General features: G+C 32.0%; 1 protein-coding gene and 1 long non-coding RNA gene across 3 annotated transcripts; one reads left to right on the top strand and one right to left on the bottom strand.

The window, feature by feature from the left end:
- The first annotated feature begins 7,494 nt into the window (after positions 1-7,494).
- On the top strand, positions 7,495-9,818 carry LOC102616464 (uncharacterized). The gene is made up of 2 exons (XR_370035.4): positions 7,495-7,888; positions 9,265-9,818. It is a non-coding gene; the product is annotated as an uncharacterized LOC102616464 (long non-coding RNA).
- A 789-nt stretch (positions 9,819-10,607) lies between these two features.
- On the bottom strand, positions 10,608-14,422 carry LOC107175325 (protein FAR1-RELATED SEQUENCE 5-like). Of its 2 annotated transcripts, XM_052438893.1 has the most exons (6): positions 13,900-14,419; positions 11,439-13,531; positions 11,287-11,349; positions 11,128-11,199; positions 10,992-11,060; positions 10,608-10,904 (listed from the first exon to the last, which is right to left on the bottom strand). In XM_052438893.1, exons 2-6 carry the CDS (start codon positions 13,518-13,520, stop codon positions 10,803-10,805), a joined length of 2,388 nt encoding a protein of 795 aa, XP_052294853.1. In that variant the 5' UTR covers positions 13,521-13,531; positions 13,900-14,419; the 3' UTR covers positions 10,608-10,802. The 2 variants fall into 2 exon arrangements, with proteins under 2 accessions (XP_052294853.1, XP_052294854.1); XM_052438894.1 differs by lacking the exon at positions 10,992-11,060 and having other exon boundaries at positions 13,900-14,422.
- Positions 14,423-16,220: the final 1,798 nt, after the last annotated feature.

The raw sequence follows: 16,220 nt of genomic DNA, 5'->3' as shown, positions 1-16,220 counted from the left end.
AGAAGTTGATGCTGTGAATGATGAAGCAAATGAAGCGGTAGTAATGCACATGCATGATTTATCTATCAACCTTGCAAAAAAAGAAAAGAAAAGCTCTTTTATTATAAAAATTAATGCCTAATTTTATTTTTACTCTTCCCAATTTTCAAAATGGAGAAAGCCAATCCGTGTGTTGATAAGAAAGTTTGTCAATGCATTACATCAAAGAATGGGGACTACCAGATAAGAAATAAAGACTCCTCAAAAGTGGGAATATAGACCACCAAATGGGCAGTAAGGATCCCTTGAGCGAGAAAAAGAGAAATTCTAGATCAAACCTATAAATTGATCAAAACCAGTAAGTCAACAAGGCAAGAATACTTACCAGTAGAAAGAACCATTAACACACCATCAATATACTTGAAGAAGTTGATTACAAAACCACCAAGTGCACGAAAGTAGGGCATGACCCTCACTTTTAAAAACATGTTTCACTCTCTTCCCAACAGTTGGATAAGGCTAGCTGCAGCATCATCCCACGACCTTCTAAAGTAAAGGAGATTACCGTTAATAACTTTTTATATTAACCAAAATAAAGGGACCTATACACCTAAAAATGTTATTATTTTGTCAATTTCCGCTGCCATTGCAAAGAAAGATTGAAGCAAAACTTAGGGAGAAGATTATGGAAAAGTGCTCAATTTTAGCAGAAGGACGAAAAGTAGTATGCACATGCATGATTTTTCTATCAACACTGCCAATATATATGTTGCTAGTAAAAATTTAATGCTTATTTTTATTTTTACTCTTCCAATTTTCAAAATGGAGAAAAACAACCAATGTTTCATTGAAAGATCACTCGTAATTTAGACAGCCAAAAGTCGGTTCCTATATTTGACTTTTCCGAACGAAGATAGTAAAAACAAAACAAGACAGACAAACAAACAAGGGAGTGTTTTAGTTAGATGGGTCTCAGGTATGGGCTCAGGGGGCCATCTTTTGTTAAAATGTAAAATCATAAGCACCTCACTAATATTTTGATTGCACCCTCTTTCTTGTTGGCCTTGACCCTTGAGCTACAAAATAAAATTTAATAAGTCTGACAAATGAGATTGCTTCCTTTTTTCCTAATGTAAATTACATTTTAGTAAATGTAGTTTAATAGTTACATGTTTTTTTCTTTAAAATCTATCAACAAAAAATTATGTCCAAGTAGGAATGCTCGTAAACTTTTGTATTTCAAATCTAAGCATGGTGATGTATCAAGTACACGAACTTTCTTCTTGTGATTGATTTTAGTTTGAGAAAAAAATAATTACTTAATTTTTCACTTTTTTTTCAGTTACTGATATGTATTGTATCTATCAACATTAAACTAATATATTTTTCAATTAGGAAAAAAAATGAAGAAATTCTCATAAGAACTCAAACTATAAATTGTGAGACCTATAATCCGCCACTCTGATATAGGCTAATTGCCTCAATATTTTAAAATGATTTATATTATTTCTTAACTATATGGTAACTTTCTTTTTGTGATTGATTTTAGTTTTTAAAAAAATTAATTACTTTATTTTTTTATTTTTTTTTCAGTTACTGATATGTATTATATCTATTAACATGAAACTAATCTAAGTTTCAATTGGGAATAAAAAAAGAAAAAAGAAATTCTCATAAGAACTCAAACTATAAATTATGAGAACTGTAATCCACCACTTAGATATAGGCTAACTGCCTCAATTTTTTCATTTTAAAATCTCCGACATAATGTATCCATCGGAGGGTTGCCCATGATATGCAAACCCATTCAGTAGTAACTACCACTTGGTAGTTACCAAATCTTTTAAAGGAGAAGTTAATATGAAGTTGAGTGATGCTAGGTATTAAGAATGCTGAGAGAAAGTTGAGAGAGTCTTCTCTCTCTCTCTCTCGGTAATTTAATATTTTTTAATTGTTAAAAGATAATAAAAAATAAAAATGAGAGGAAACATAATCCCCATCACTCTATCACTCTCTCTCTTGACTTTATCCTTACTCTCTTCGGCTACCAAAATCTCCATCACACTCCTCTGCTTTTTCTTTTAAAATTGAAACTCAGCTCTGCTCTTTTCCTTCACCAAAACTCTACGCAAGTTCTCCCAAATACAGAAGCGCCGTCTGTTTTTTATCTGGAAGCAAAACCCAAAACTACTCTCGAAGCCAAAGCCGAAGTCGAAGCTAAACCCACTACTGAGGTTGTTGAGTCCGCTGCCAAGTAAGAGCCCAACCACCACCCATTTTAGATTCACCGCCCGTTTTATAGCCAGTGATTAAAGAAATGATAAATTTTTGTGTTTTGTCCATTTATGGATTAATTTTGTGAATTCCCTAGGTTTCAGTATCTGTTGTTTGGTGGTAGTTGTTTGATTATAAAGATGAATTTTTCGTTTTGAATATTAATTTTTGTTGTATCAGTAATAGTAGCTGTTAACTACTGCTCTAGGTGAAATAAAAATGTAAAATCCCTCATTTTACTTAGGTTTTACTATGTGAAAAGTGTTGGATTTTGGTTCAATGTGATGTAAAATTGCCGTGAATTTGGGAAATTTTAGTAGTTCGCATGGTCATTTCAACGGTTTACTAGATTTTTATTTAGATGATTTGCTGCATTCTACTTTCTTGACTCTTGTAATTTGAGAGTTAGTATGTGTGCTTCTAGAATTGTTGTTACTTGTTGTGATTATCTTTGGAATATTAATGGGGAAAGACTTTTATACTTTGTCTCATGCACTAACTCCATATTTTGTTTGAACTCATTTTTTCCTAGAATTTACTTGAATTTTGTTAATTTTCATTGTCTAATAACTTGGTTTTACATGAATATCTTGTGATAAAACATCCTTAGTGTTTCTTTTAACTATTTGAGAATATTAGATATGACTAATTAATTTTCTTATTCATTCATTTAATTTTCATTTTTTGACAATTTTTTTTTATGTTTCTTGGCTAAAAAATATGAGTTGTTGCAAAGTGTTTTGTGTTTTCGTACTTTTTTTTTTTGGCAATTAAAATAGTCTATTAATGACAATGTCATATAGCATAAATGAAACTCGAAACTCACTGCAAAAATATAACAAATGCAATCACAAAATGGAGTTGTTAACGTCACGTATTACAAAGAATTCAAATCACAAGTTTTGAAAATGCAGAGGATGTAAAAACTTTCAATCTGTAGAAGACCGTAAATCTAGCGAAGAAAAAATTGACTTGTTAGTGAAGGAAGTTAGAAAGTTGACATTGGAGATTAAGTGTTTGTTTGTTGAATTTTACTTGTTTATAAAGAACTTGAGCATATGCAACAATATAGAGTGCAGAGATGATTGTTTGACAATGAACTTCAAAAGAGACAGACGCCATGATATGATTTCATTAGAATACTTGTGATGTTGTACAATGCTTTATATTCAAGTTTTATTTTTAAGTTGTTTCAATTTATAATATTTCTTGGAAAAAACTTGTAAACATATATAATAGTATTTTCCTTCAAATATAAGATTATGAGTTGTTTCACTTGATTGTGTTTGAAATTATATTCAAATTGTTATTATAAATCTTTATTGGATGCCGAAATAACACATGATGAGTACAAACACATTGAAATTGTAATGATTTATGTCATAAATAATTACCAAAAATATGTCATCGAGAATTATCAAAAAAACTACTGGGCCAATAAAAATTGTCCTGAAAAAACAACAACTGTGCAATGATTAATTCATCATTTTAAGTCAAATTTAAGCAAAATGATAGAGAAAATAATCTGAACAAAATACAAGTCATTGTTGATATAGCAATTGTTGGAAATTCTCAGTTCCAGATCCTTCGTACATCATTGAAGGAGAAGAATAATGTGACTACAAAGCATTCGATAGGATAGGTTGCTATAATACATAAAAAATTAAAACATCATGTTATATTTTATAAATTTAAAAATATAAGTATACATTAAGAAACTATGATTTTAAGATAACAACTTATTGTGTGCCAATTATAAGGAAATGATTGATAAATATTATTTCCACCAAATTGGGTTGGGTATATAAGTACCTAAGCAAATAAAAAAATATATGTAAAATCCGTATAAAAAATTAAAAATTAAAATTTCTTCATGAATTTAATTCTTTCATTATTGTAGCTTAGAGTCTCACATTAGTTGAGATTTATATTAATAGTACTTTCTTCTTGTAACGTATATATATGCTTAACAATATACTTAGTTACGTATTTTCAAAATAAAAGAAAAGTTTAACATAAAAATTCAAAAACTTACCATGACCATGTTGCTCTACTATGTGGAGATTTTATTAGGCACTTTTATAAGACGATGAATCATTTTCTTATGAATCTTATAAAATTATGATAAACAATTAAATAAAAACCAAATGAAATTAAAAAACATAAATTTGTATTTCAACAATTTTTTTTTTTTTTGCAATCTTCTTCTTTTGGTCGGGTTTCTTAGATATTGAAGGTTGTTTCCTCTGACAAGGAGAATGACCTTTACGAGCGCCATCATCAGCAAGTATGTTTGCAACCTTAGTGAATGTAGTGTATATTTTGTCAAATCTCTCTTATTGAATGGATAAATTCTGCACACCATAACTAACTTTCACTTGACTCTAGCATCTCCTCAAATCTTTCCTATACCTTAATAAAATGTACATTTTTATAAGTAATTCAACATTGTTACATATCAACATTGCAAAGGCATATCTGCAAAGAATCTCCTTAAATTGAAACTTTAAACAGATATAGCTAACTTCACACTTAACTTCTTAAAAAATAACCTCAAAGCTTAGTTTCTTGGCTTGCCCATATGATTGACTGATTTCATATATTAATCTCATATAATTAACCATATCACAATACATCAACGTAATTAATTCGTATTGGAACTCTTTAAATGTAGAAATAGTTTACACTTCTTCAACTTACTTATCCATTTCATATCATGTTACACATAAAATACTTTTGTTAAAACATTTGGCATTTGCTTGTCATTCTAATTCAACTTTCATTCTCAACGCATTTTCATAATACTTCATAAACTGTTTCAAATTTGTTTTTGAGTTAACAGACCCATAAAAAAATGCATTCATACTTTCATTTCACTGAGTTGTTGGTATTTCTGCCTAAAAACATTCTTTCAAATAGCATAGAACCCAATAATACTGCTCATCATATAAACCATTTAACCAATCAGTATCTCATAAATCATATATCATAACATGTCAAGCCAAGCTTCGTCTAATACAACAGGGCTCAGTGAATCATAAACAACAAAAAATAAAGAAGAAATAATATATTCATGTTCTTTAAAAGCCCCTAACTCTCAAACATCTTCTTTATTATATGTCGCAAACATCATCAACGCCTGGTCGTAGGAAAAACAACTCTCAATTATCTTTTGCATTGTTTTATCTATAGTGGAAGGAGAACAGAACATGCATGATAACCATGCTTGAAATAACCACGTAAATGTCTTTGTACCCTTATGTGAAATCAATTCGCATCCTAACAAAATAGACTAGCCATGATGATTAGCTCTGAAAAAGGGAGCAAATAACATGTCATACTTATTGGTAAGATATGTGATATCAAATGTGATGACATCTCCAAAATATTTGTAAGCTGTCCTACTTCTCGGATATGCCCAAGATACATTCTTTAATCGATCTTGCTCATCTAAATCAATACTAAAACAAAATCCCTTGCATTCTACTTACTTTTTCTGAAAGTATTTTAGAATTTCCATAGCATATTCTACTTCAAGTTGTAATTGTCTTCCTTTGTCAATAAGATTTCTACAATCTTTTTTTTTTAAATGAGACATTTTTATTCACACCAGATTCGACAATAATATAATTAAAATTCGAGGCAATATTAGTTCTCGCACAATCATTCATTTCAATACGCTTTTTTGTACTTACACTAATGCTACGGTTATAAGGGAAACACATAGTTTTGTCCAGACTCAATCCATAATTGTGTTGAAGGTTATAAGCTTGAAGAACCCATTTTCTATCTTCACTTACACAACCTCCAATTATGGTATCACAACTAGTTTTTATAATAGATTTAAGCTTCGACACATTAATAGATTTACTTTCTGACTGGCCTATGGCCAAATGCAAATATGACAATTTTTACAATCTCATCATTCCTTTTTTTACTAATTAATTTTTTCACAGGAAACCTTTCTTATTTACCATAGACTTTGTAAAACATTCAAATTTCCTCATGATTATCAAATAACATCCAAAGACTTGGCTCATTTTTTTTCGGTTGCACATCTTCAATTACATGCTCATTTTTTAAATTTTCCATTTTTACAAAATAATTAACATTTGTATTAAGAATGAATTATTATAAATTTTTAATCCATTAAGATTCTAAAAATTAAAATTTTAAAAATTTCTAAATCAAACAAAATTATCATTATCATTTATCACTATCATCTAACTAGTAAATTGGTTATAGGAATATTAGAGATTGCTATCATTTGATCTCTAAAGCAGTAAAACTTAAGCAAAACACACGTACATTTATATTATTACGGATACGACATAAATTAATATTCAAAACAAACAAATCCTAAGCAAAACGTAGGTGCATTTCTATTATTATTTATCAATAAAAATTACTATTCAAAACAAAAAGAATCCATCTTTATAATCAAACAATTACCAACTTTGGGTTCTGCGTCCGGATCTAAAACGGGCTGCGCTTCTGTGTTGGGAGAACTTATGTAGAGTTTTAGTAAAGGAAAAGAGCAAAGCTAAGTTTCTATTTTGAAAGTAAAAGTAGAGGAGCATGATGGGGATTTTGGTAGTCGGAGAGAGTGAGGAAGCGTGATAGGAATTTTGGAAGTCGGAAATAGTGAGGACAAAATCGAGAGAGAGAGAGGGAAAGAGAGTGTGTGTGATCGAGTGATGGGATTACGTTTTACTCTCATTTTTTTATTCTCTTAGCTTTCTCTTGGCATTCTCGACAGCAAACATTTTTCGTTGTTGTAATTGTCTTCCATTATGAAAACATTAAATTAATTTTACTTTATAGATGGTCATAATTTTGCTTTTGTTTTGGTGTGCAATTAAATATATTAATCGTTATCAATAGATCTTTGTCCTACTTAAAGATTGTTTGCACTCACAAAGTGTGAGAGTAAGAATTTAAATCTTTATAAAAGTATTATAAGAATTAGTTTCAATTCTCTATTAATTGTGAAATAATTGAGTGTAGATTGCTCCAATTATATATCAAAGAATGACATTTGATAGTATTTCAGAAAAAATAATATACACAAAGAATTGTATCATCAAAGAATGATAATTTTATAATTTTTAGGTAGTAGTGGTAATAATAAAAATATTATTATATTAGCACTGATATATATTGTCCACAATGGTATGACTGCAATTAAATAATGAAATTACATATCAATTGATTGATTACAGAGGAACCCACACATGTTAAATATATCGTTTTCAACAAGGAAAATGAGATTCTTCCCACGTTAAGCACCACAATAAGCACCAAACGGTGCGTTTTGGACATACTATAAAATGAGCCAACTCACGTGTAATACACATAGCAATCCCAACACACGCGCAATCCATCTCACGCGACGCACAACTTTTCTCCATTTGCTCTCACAGAAATCTCACTGTTCTCAAACCTTCTGAGGGTGCTCGGCGTTGGTCTCTGGCCGTGGGTCTGCTGTCTCTCTTCCCTGTCGTCTCTATTCTCAAACTTTCTCGGCGGTGGTGCTTGGCATTTGTCTCTGGCCGTGGATCTCTCGTCGTTGGTCTCTCACCGTGGGTCTGCTTTCTCTCTTCTCTATCGTCTCTGCTGCTCTCAAATTGTGTAGGTAATGGCAAATTTCGTGAGTATTGCTTGTCATTGACTATTGTGAATTATTTATTTGTGTGTTACCGGACAAGGATGATTTTCTTTTGGAAGGGGTGAAATTGCAACTGTTCATAGTGATAGAGAGAGATTTAAGTTTGAAATTTGTTCTTTTATGTTTGAAGATGAGTAGAGAGTGATAGCATTATCCAAAAGCTAGTTTATTTCGATTATTCATCACATCAGTTAGTAAAGATTGTAAATGTGATTGCCTAGTTCCTCTCATGTTTGCTGGGTCATAATTGCAGGAAAAATAGCTTTAGTTCAGTTGGAAGGCCCTTTTGTTTTACATGACGGATGTGTGAAATTTTGCAGTGCCCTTGATTTAGATTTCCGTATTGACATGATTTCTAACAAATACAACAAGTTATAGGACTAAAAGATGAAAATATTGTATTGATATACTGGTAAGTAATAATTGCTAGATTATTAAGTATGCATACTCAAAGCTTTGAACTAAAGAAAAATTTCTTTCAGCCCTTTAAAACCCCCAGGTAATTCACTTACAGTAAGCACAGACAAAAACACTTCCAATCTCTAATTTTACCATATTAGAAATTTTTTCTCCACGTGTTGAAGTTAGTCATGCAAGTTGAAACCAATCTGTTTAAGCTTGGGGTTTTATGTCCTGAATCAAGGTTAAAAGTATTATAGCTTTAGCTATTCCTGAAGTGAATTTATGTTAAAAAGCTATGCACGCATTAAGTTAGTGCGAGAGTCTGCTGAAGCATATGTCAGCTGTGTGTTTGGAGCTGAGTATTCTTCATTCCACATTTTGGGTTTTGGTTGACCTCCAGCATGACTCAACCCACTTGAGTTAAAAGCCGTAGAGTAACATTCTACCCATGATATTTGAGTTTATCAAGTCACCATATTTTAATACTTCTCTGGAAAACAAATATATATGTTAAATCAGGTAGGAAAAATAAAAAGTTAATTATGGAGTTGTAATAGTGCAACTAAGGTTTTGAAACATTAAGATCTTTAGCCATTATGTTACTATCCCGTAGTTATTTTTAAGTTACAAGAGATAATAAAAAATAACATCATATTTTAATTACTTACACTAATCCTGCAAGTGCTGATGGTCTAAAGTTACTTACACTAACCCCCAACTAGTCAACTCCATCAATTCACTTTCATTTCTAAGAACAGAGCCATGCCCATTCTTCTCATTTGACCATATTTTTCTTCTTTTTGTTTTCTTTGTAGTTGAAATTAAATAATTTTATTTGAGCTGAATGAATGCAGTAAGATGTATTTCTTTTTTTGGGGGGGAGAAAAAAAATCAATAAGCTGGTTTTTAATATATTGGCTACCATTTTTTCTTTCTGGAAGGAATCTGGGTTGAAGTGTATATTGAACAGAATTTGTTCAATCATTATGTCTTCAAGCACAAACGAAATTCAAACACAACTGAAAGCTTGTGATAAATGCTGCAACAACAATAAGGTCTTGCGAACTTCACGAACAAAAGAAAATCCGAATCGTAGGTTTTGGAAGTGCAAAGGATGTGGGGCTTTTGAATGGGATGATGATTGGAAGAGCAGTGAATGTAATGATTTTAGAGGGATGGAAGATCGTATTATAAATCAGAATAAAATTGACATGTTGTTAGCAGAAGTCCGCAAGTTGGGCCATCAAATCGAATGCATATCTCTTAAATTTCAGTTGCTTGAGCAAGAATTTCAGCGAAGACAACAACCAAGTGTTCTTGTAACATACGTCCCGCAAATAATGATAACTCTTTTAATATGTATTATATTTAAGTTGTGTAATTAATTAATGTATTGTTAGTGCAATGACTTGTTGAACCAGTTTTTAAGATAACTTTGGTATTGATGGGGAAATGATATTCCTTTTTTTGCAATAAATTTGTTGGTAGTCCATAACTCCTGTGTCATTTGCTTCTTTGAATCAATTAATTTTTCCTCTGTTGCAAAGCCAAATATAATCATTTATAATTATAATATTTTGACCAAATAAAAAGCAATAACATAATTCCTGCACTTCTGCACTTTAAAGAATTCCAAAATTCCAGTAGCATAACAATTTCTGCACTTTCCAGAATTCCAGTACAATAACAGAATTTCTGCACTTCTGCACTTTAAACAATTTCTGCACTTTCCAGTAGCATAATAATTTCTGCACTTCTGCAGTTTAAATAATTCCAGAATTCCAGTAACATAACAATTTCTGCACTTTCCAGAATTCCAGTACAATAACAGAATTTCTGCACTTCTGCACTTTAAACAATTTCTTCACTTCTGCACTTTAAATAATTCCAGAAGTCCAGTAACATAACAATTTCTGTACTTTCCAGAATTCCAGTACAATAACAGAATTTCTGCACTTCTGCACTTTAAACAATTTTTGCACTTTCCAGTAGCATAACAATTTATGCACTTATGCACTTTAAATAATTCCAGAAGTCCAGTAACATAACAATTTCTGTACTTTCCAGAATTCCAGTACAATAACAGAATTTCTGCACTTCTGCACTTTAAACAATTTTTGCACTTTCCAGTAGCATAACAATTTATGCACTTCTGCACTTTAAATAATTCCAGAATTCCAGTAGCATAACAATTTTTGCACTTTAAAGAATAACAGAATTCCAGTAGCATAGAATACATCCAGAATTCCAGAATAACATAAAACAATTTCTGCACTTTAAAGAATATCAGAATTCCAGTAGCATAGAATTAAAAAATAACAGAATATCATTTATCCATCCACCATTCCAGTAGCACACAATTAAGGAATAACAGATTTGCAGCATCTCCCTCAATTCCAATCCAATAGCACATGACCAAATAATAACACAGCTGTAGCATATAAATCTAATAAAGGAACATGCAAGAACAAAAACAAGATTATTCTACGAAATCACTTCGAAACTCCTTATCAACTTCATATTCATTATCTTGCTGAAAGAGTAGCTGCTGAAAATGTCCAGGCTGCTGGAATTGTGGTTCCTATTAAAAAGAAAATTAAATATTTTGTTATAATAAAAGAGAATAAAGTAGATAATATGAATAAATACTAAATTTATCACCACTTACCGTACAAGAATTTTGTGTAGGTGTTAGATAAACATTATCCCCAACCATATGAGGTAAGCTCATAAGACCCTAAAACAAACATACATTAAATGAAGAGATAATAAAAAAATCATAACACATACTATGAAAAACTTACATTATAATAGTCCATAACTCCATGTGGGTACATATTCATATCAATATAACTTCCTTCAGGATTTTGAAATGCCTACAGTGGATCAATAATATATTAGAAAAACGTCTATGATTAAGTAATAAAAATCAACGACATGCATTTGAATTCCATAAAACCTACCGTTACAACATTGTTCTCGTGTGTTGGGACCACAGTCGGCACTTGCTCATTCACCTGTCCATCCTGTAAAGTCAACAAAACATACATTTGAACATCTTTTATGTTAGAAATTTTTTAACTTTAATTAAATTCAAAATACATTTTAAAAGTACCTTTGCATTGGAACGTGAGGAATTTATTTTAGATTTTGAAAATTTATTAGATTTCTTTCTTTGACAAGGTGGTCGACCTTTACGACGCCGAGCTGCTGGATCTCTAACTGTTTCTACTTCCACACTACAACTTCCTTGGCCTGTAACAACAGTTACTTCATTATCTCCGCAAAGAATTGCCTTTGATAAATCCCCCCGTACATTCTCAATCCAATTGAAAACAAGATTAGAGCTTTCAATAGTATGTGCAGCCATATTTGCAACCTCCGCAAAAGTAGCACACATTTTCTCATATCGTTTTTGCTCATCCGTACAGCTATGAAGCTCATAACTCGTTTTCACTCTACTATGGCATCTCCACACATCTTTTCTCCATCTTCGTAAAATATATTTTTCTGGAAGTACTTCTACGTCATTGCGGATCATGATTGCAATGGCATGCCTACAAAGAATACCTCTAAATTGGAACCTTGAGCAGCTGCAACGTATTTCACCATTTTCTTTTTCAAAATAAACTTCAAAAAAGGTTCTCTTTTTACCCTCTCCAACTTTGACATCCTCTCTAACAATATTTTCACAACCCATAGAATTGACATATTCGCAATACATTTTCCGAATCATTTCTTGCTGAAATTCTTGAAATTTTGAAATAGTGTACACATCTCGAACTTGCCTCTCCATTGCGTAATCGGTTACACATGGCATTTGTTGGGAAAGACACCTGACATCTTCTTCAACTTCCTTCTGAACTTTATTCTTCAATGCACAACTGTATTGCTCTACAAACTGCTTCAAAGTAGTCTTTGAGTTAACATAACCATCAAAAAATGCATTCATGCTTTCACTACGTTGAGTAGATGACATTCCTGCCCAAAACGTATTGTTTAGATAACAAGGTACCCAATGATGCCTCTCGTCATATAAGCCTCGTAACCATTCGTTATCCCCCAAATCATATTCTGTAATCATATGGTGCCAAGTTTCCTCAAATTTCGTAGCACTCTGGGAATCATAAACAGCACAATGCAAGACATTACTTATGTTACGATATTCTTTATAACCCCCTAGCTTCTCTGGAACTTTCTTCATTATATGCCATAAACACCACCGATGTCGAGTATTGGGAAAGACATTCTGAATTGCAACTTTCATTGCCCTGTCTTGATCTGTAATGATTCCATTAGGAGCTAAATTAGACATGCAAGATAGCCATGTTCGAAATAACCACGTGAATGTCTCAATATCTTCGTGTGAAATCAATCCACACCCAAACAGAATAGAATGCCCATGATGATTAACTCCTACAAATGGAGCGAACGGCATATCATACTTATTTGTAAGATACGTGGTGTCAAATGTAACAACGTCTCCAAACTCCTTGTACGCTTCCCTATTCCTTGGCTCGGCCCAAAAAACATTTTTTAATCGTCCCTCATCATCCACTTGCATACTAAAGTAAAACCTATTATCTTCTACTTGCATTTTCATAAAATAGTTTTGAAGAGCAGCAGCATCCCCATCTCCAAGCCGCAATCTTCTTTCTTTTTGGACATGATTTCTACAATCTCTTTCTATGAATGTCACATTTTCATGACCACCAGCCTCAATAACAAGTGATTGATAATTCTTACATAATCTGATTCCTGCTCGATCATTTACATCAAGCCTTTTTTTTGCATATGTATTGAGGCTACGATTGCACCGAAAATACTTGGATTTGGTTGGAGTTAACAGCACATGGTTGTGTTCAAGATTTAAGCTTCGAATTGTCCACTTTCCATCATCCCCTAAACCAGCTCCCAATCTAGCATTGCAGCCTGTTTTTGCATTAGGTTGGGGCTTTAAAATATTCACAGATTTGCTTCTTGTTTCACCACTTCTCCCACAAGCAAAAGTCACATTTCTAAGAATCCCATCACTATCCTTTCTACTAGTTCTCCTCAAAATCGGAAACCCTTTTCTTTTACCGTACTCTTTGAAGTAAATAAACAAATCAACATCACTATCAAATGACATCCCAATTATTGGCTCATCGTTCTCCTCAAATTTCTCCAACTCTTCAACTTCGATGTCTTTTTCCATATTATTTATTTCTACAAAATTGAAATAATTCACATTGACAAAATGAAAGTAACAAAATACAAATAATTCAGCACAACCTCACACAACTAAACTAACTAGTGATGCAAATTGTGAACACAAATTTAATATATACCAGCAGAATTTGCAGCATACGAGATGCCTTTGATTGGAATTTAGTGATTTTTTATTTAATATATAACCCAATGTGCTTATTAATTTTCCAATGGATGCTGATTTAATATATAAAGATTATTGCGCAATTGATACCCTTAAGATTATTGCGCAATTGATTTAATATATAAAAATTTGACTTCACAATTGAATCTTCACACATTCGGAATTATTACAACCAAAATTGGGCATTAATTAAACCAATTACCTCCACGAATTGATTACGACGGCTACAACTATCTACAGGGCAGACAGAGAAAGAGAAACCCAACGAGATGCGCGAGAGAGATCCACGACGAGAGAAAGTCGAAGGAGAGAGCAGCGAGATGAGTGAGAGGCCGGATGAGAGAGACCCGCGGTGAGAGAGAGAGCCACAGCCGAAGACAGACCCAAGGCGAGAGAGAGAGACCCACGGTGAGAGAGAGAGCCACTGCCGAAGACAGACCCAAGGCGAGAGAGAGAGCCACAACCGAAGAGAGACCCACGCTCGAGAGAGAAAGAGAGAAAGAGAGAAAACTGAAAGACAGAGCAATCCCACGATGAAGAGCAGAGCTTGAAGATGGCAAAGAACTGGCTGCAATTGAACTCGTTGCTTGGTGTGAAATGCATGAGTGAGAGTGATGCATGCGTGAGATGAGATGCGCGTGCAGTGTGTTTGCTTGTTCAAACAGTGCCCTTTTATATTACAAATAAAACGCACCGTTCGGGACTTACTGTGGTGCTTATTGTGGGCTGAATATCGGTGTTGTTTCAACAATGACTCCCCCACACATCCACAAAATTCAAAAAAGTAGCAATAATAAATGAGAATCTGCTCCAAATTCCGATCACTGTCAAAAAGGCTAAAATCCACAAACTTTTTCCGTGATTCGCTCTTTTTCCAATGCATGCCTGCCACGTCAACACCCTTTTGGTTCTGTAGGTTCCCAATCCACGTTGTGTGCGTGTGGCAACTTTTCTTTGTCCCGTACCGAAGATTTTTCCAGTTCAGGCCGTGTTTGGTTGTCGCCTGCTGCTTGTACTCCTTTGTGTACTTCTTCTACTTAATTTTTAAAGCACGTCATATTATTTAATAAATAATTATTTATTAAAGATTTATTTCTTAAATAATTTTATTGTTATATTTTTTTTTATAATTAGTGATTCTATAATATTGCAAACATGATCTTAGAAATATGCATAACATATTTTTTTAAAGAAGAACCATAATCATGTTAAAATCAATCTTCATAGCATCCAATAAAAAACTAGTTGGCATTATATTAAAAAAACGTGAAAATTCTTTTGTGCCGTGTGATATCGGAGGTGTTGTTGTTGCTTTTTGTCGGTATCAAATTTATGATAAAATATTTTGTCCAATTAGTTCACCTAGCGGTAATATGTAATGTGGTGCACAATAATTTGAAATTCAAACTAAGTGCACATTAGTTTAATAAAAAAAATTAATTTTACATATGTTAGGATGGTACAAATTTAATTGAAAAATAGACGAACAAAGTAGTGCTTGTGCATGTTAAGCAAGTTAAATCTTATCGTAGGTATAAATACAATATCATAAATATCTTTACTTATACACGTAAATTAAAATATCGTTCGTCTATATCATTAGTTTTAAAAAATTATAATACTATTTTTTAATTAAGTACTACATTCCTGAAATTTCAAATTTAAAAAATATCTAATAGAAAATTTAAAAAGATTAGTCCCACTCTAATGTATATGATATAATTTTTACGAATTTGCATTTAGTTTTGCCAATCACTCTAGCTATGGAGCTATATATTATTAACGTTACACAACATGGTGATGCATATTGGGTAATTTTTAAAAATCTCCCCTGAGGTTTGAGCTTGTTGCAAGTAGATGGCGAGAATTTGTTTATTTATAAAAAATTCCCCTACCGTCAGTTAATTTTAACATTAACCGTTAGTTGACTGTGCAAAGACAATATTGCCCTTAACAACAGTTTGTAGACTGACATAACTAAAAAAAAAACTAAAATTGTTGGCACGAAAAGCACAAATCCTATTTTTTGACAATTTTATCCTTGTCAATTTCAAAGATTTATAATATCATAGGTAAAGATTATGACTATTTCATTTTCAAGTTTTTAATTTTATCTTTCTTGTAGGAACTTTAAGGAAATATCAATAATTTAAAGAGGATTTTTCAAGTTTTTAATTTTATCTTTCTTGTAGGAACTTTAAGGAAATATCAATAATTTAAAGAGGGTAAAATAACCAACAATTTTAGTTTTTTTTTAGTTATATCCGTCTACAAACTGTTATTAAGGGTAATATTATCTTTGCACAGTCAACTAACGGTCAATGTTAAAATTAACTGACAGTAGAGGATTTTTTATAAATAAATAAATTCTCGTCATCTATTTATAATAAACCCAAACCTCAGGAAAAGTTTTTAAAAATTACCCGATGAATATTAAAAGTTAAAATCGTATTTAATGACTTAAAATTTGTATAAAAAAATTTAAGTTAAATTATCCAAACTCATAATTCATAAAATATGTAT

Source organism: Citrus sinensis, chromosome 3, assembly GCF_022201045.2.
Source record: "Citrus sinensis cultivar Valencia sweet orange chromosome 3, DVS_A1.0, whole genome shotgun sequence".
Taxonomy (NCBI): domain Eukaryota; kingdom Viridiplantae; phylum Streptophyta; class Magnoliopsida; order Sapindales; family Rutaceae; genus Citrus; species Citrus sinensis.
The sequence above is the reverse complement of the archived record's forward strand: the minus strand, read 5'-3'. Positions and strand labels throughout refer to the sequence as shown.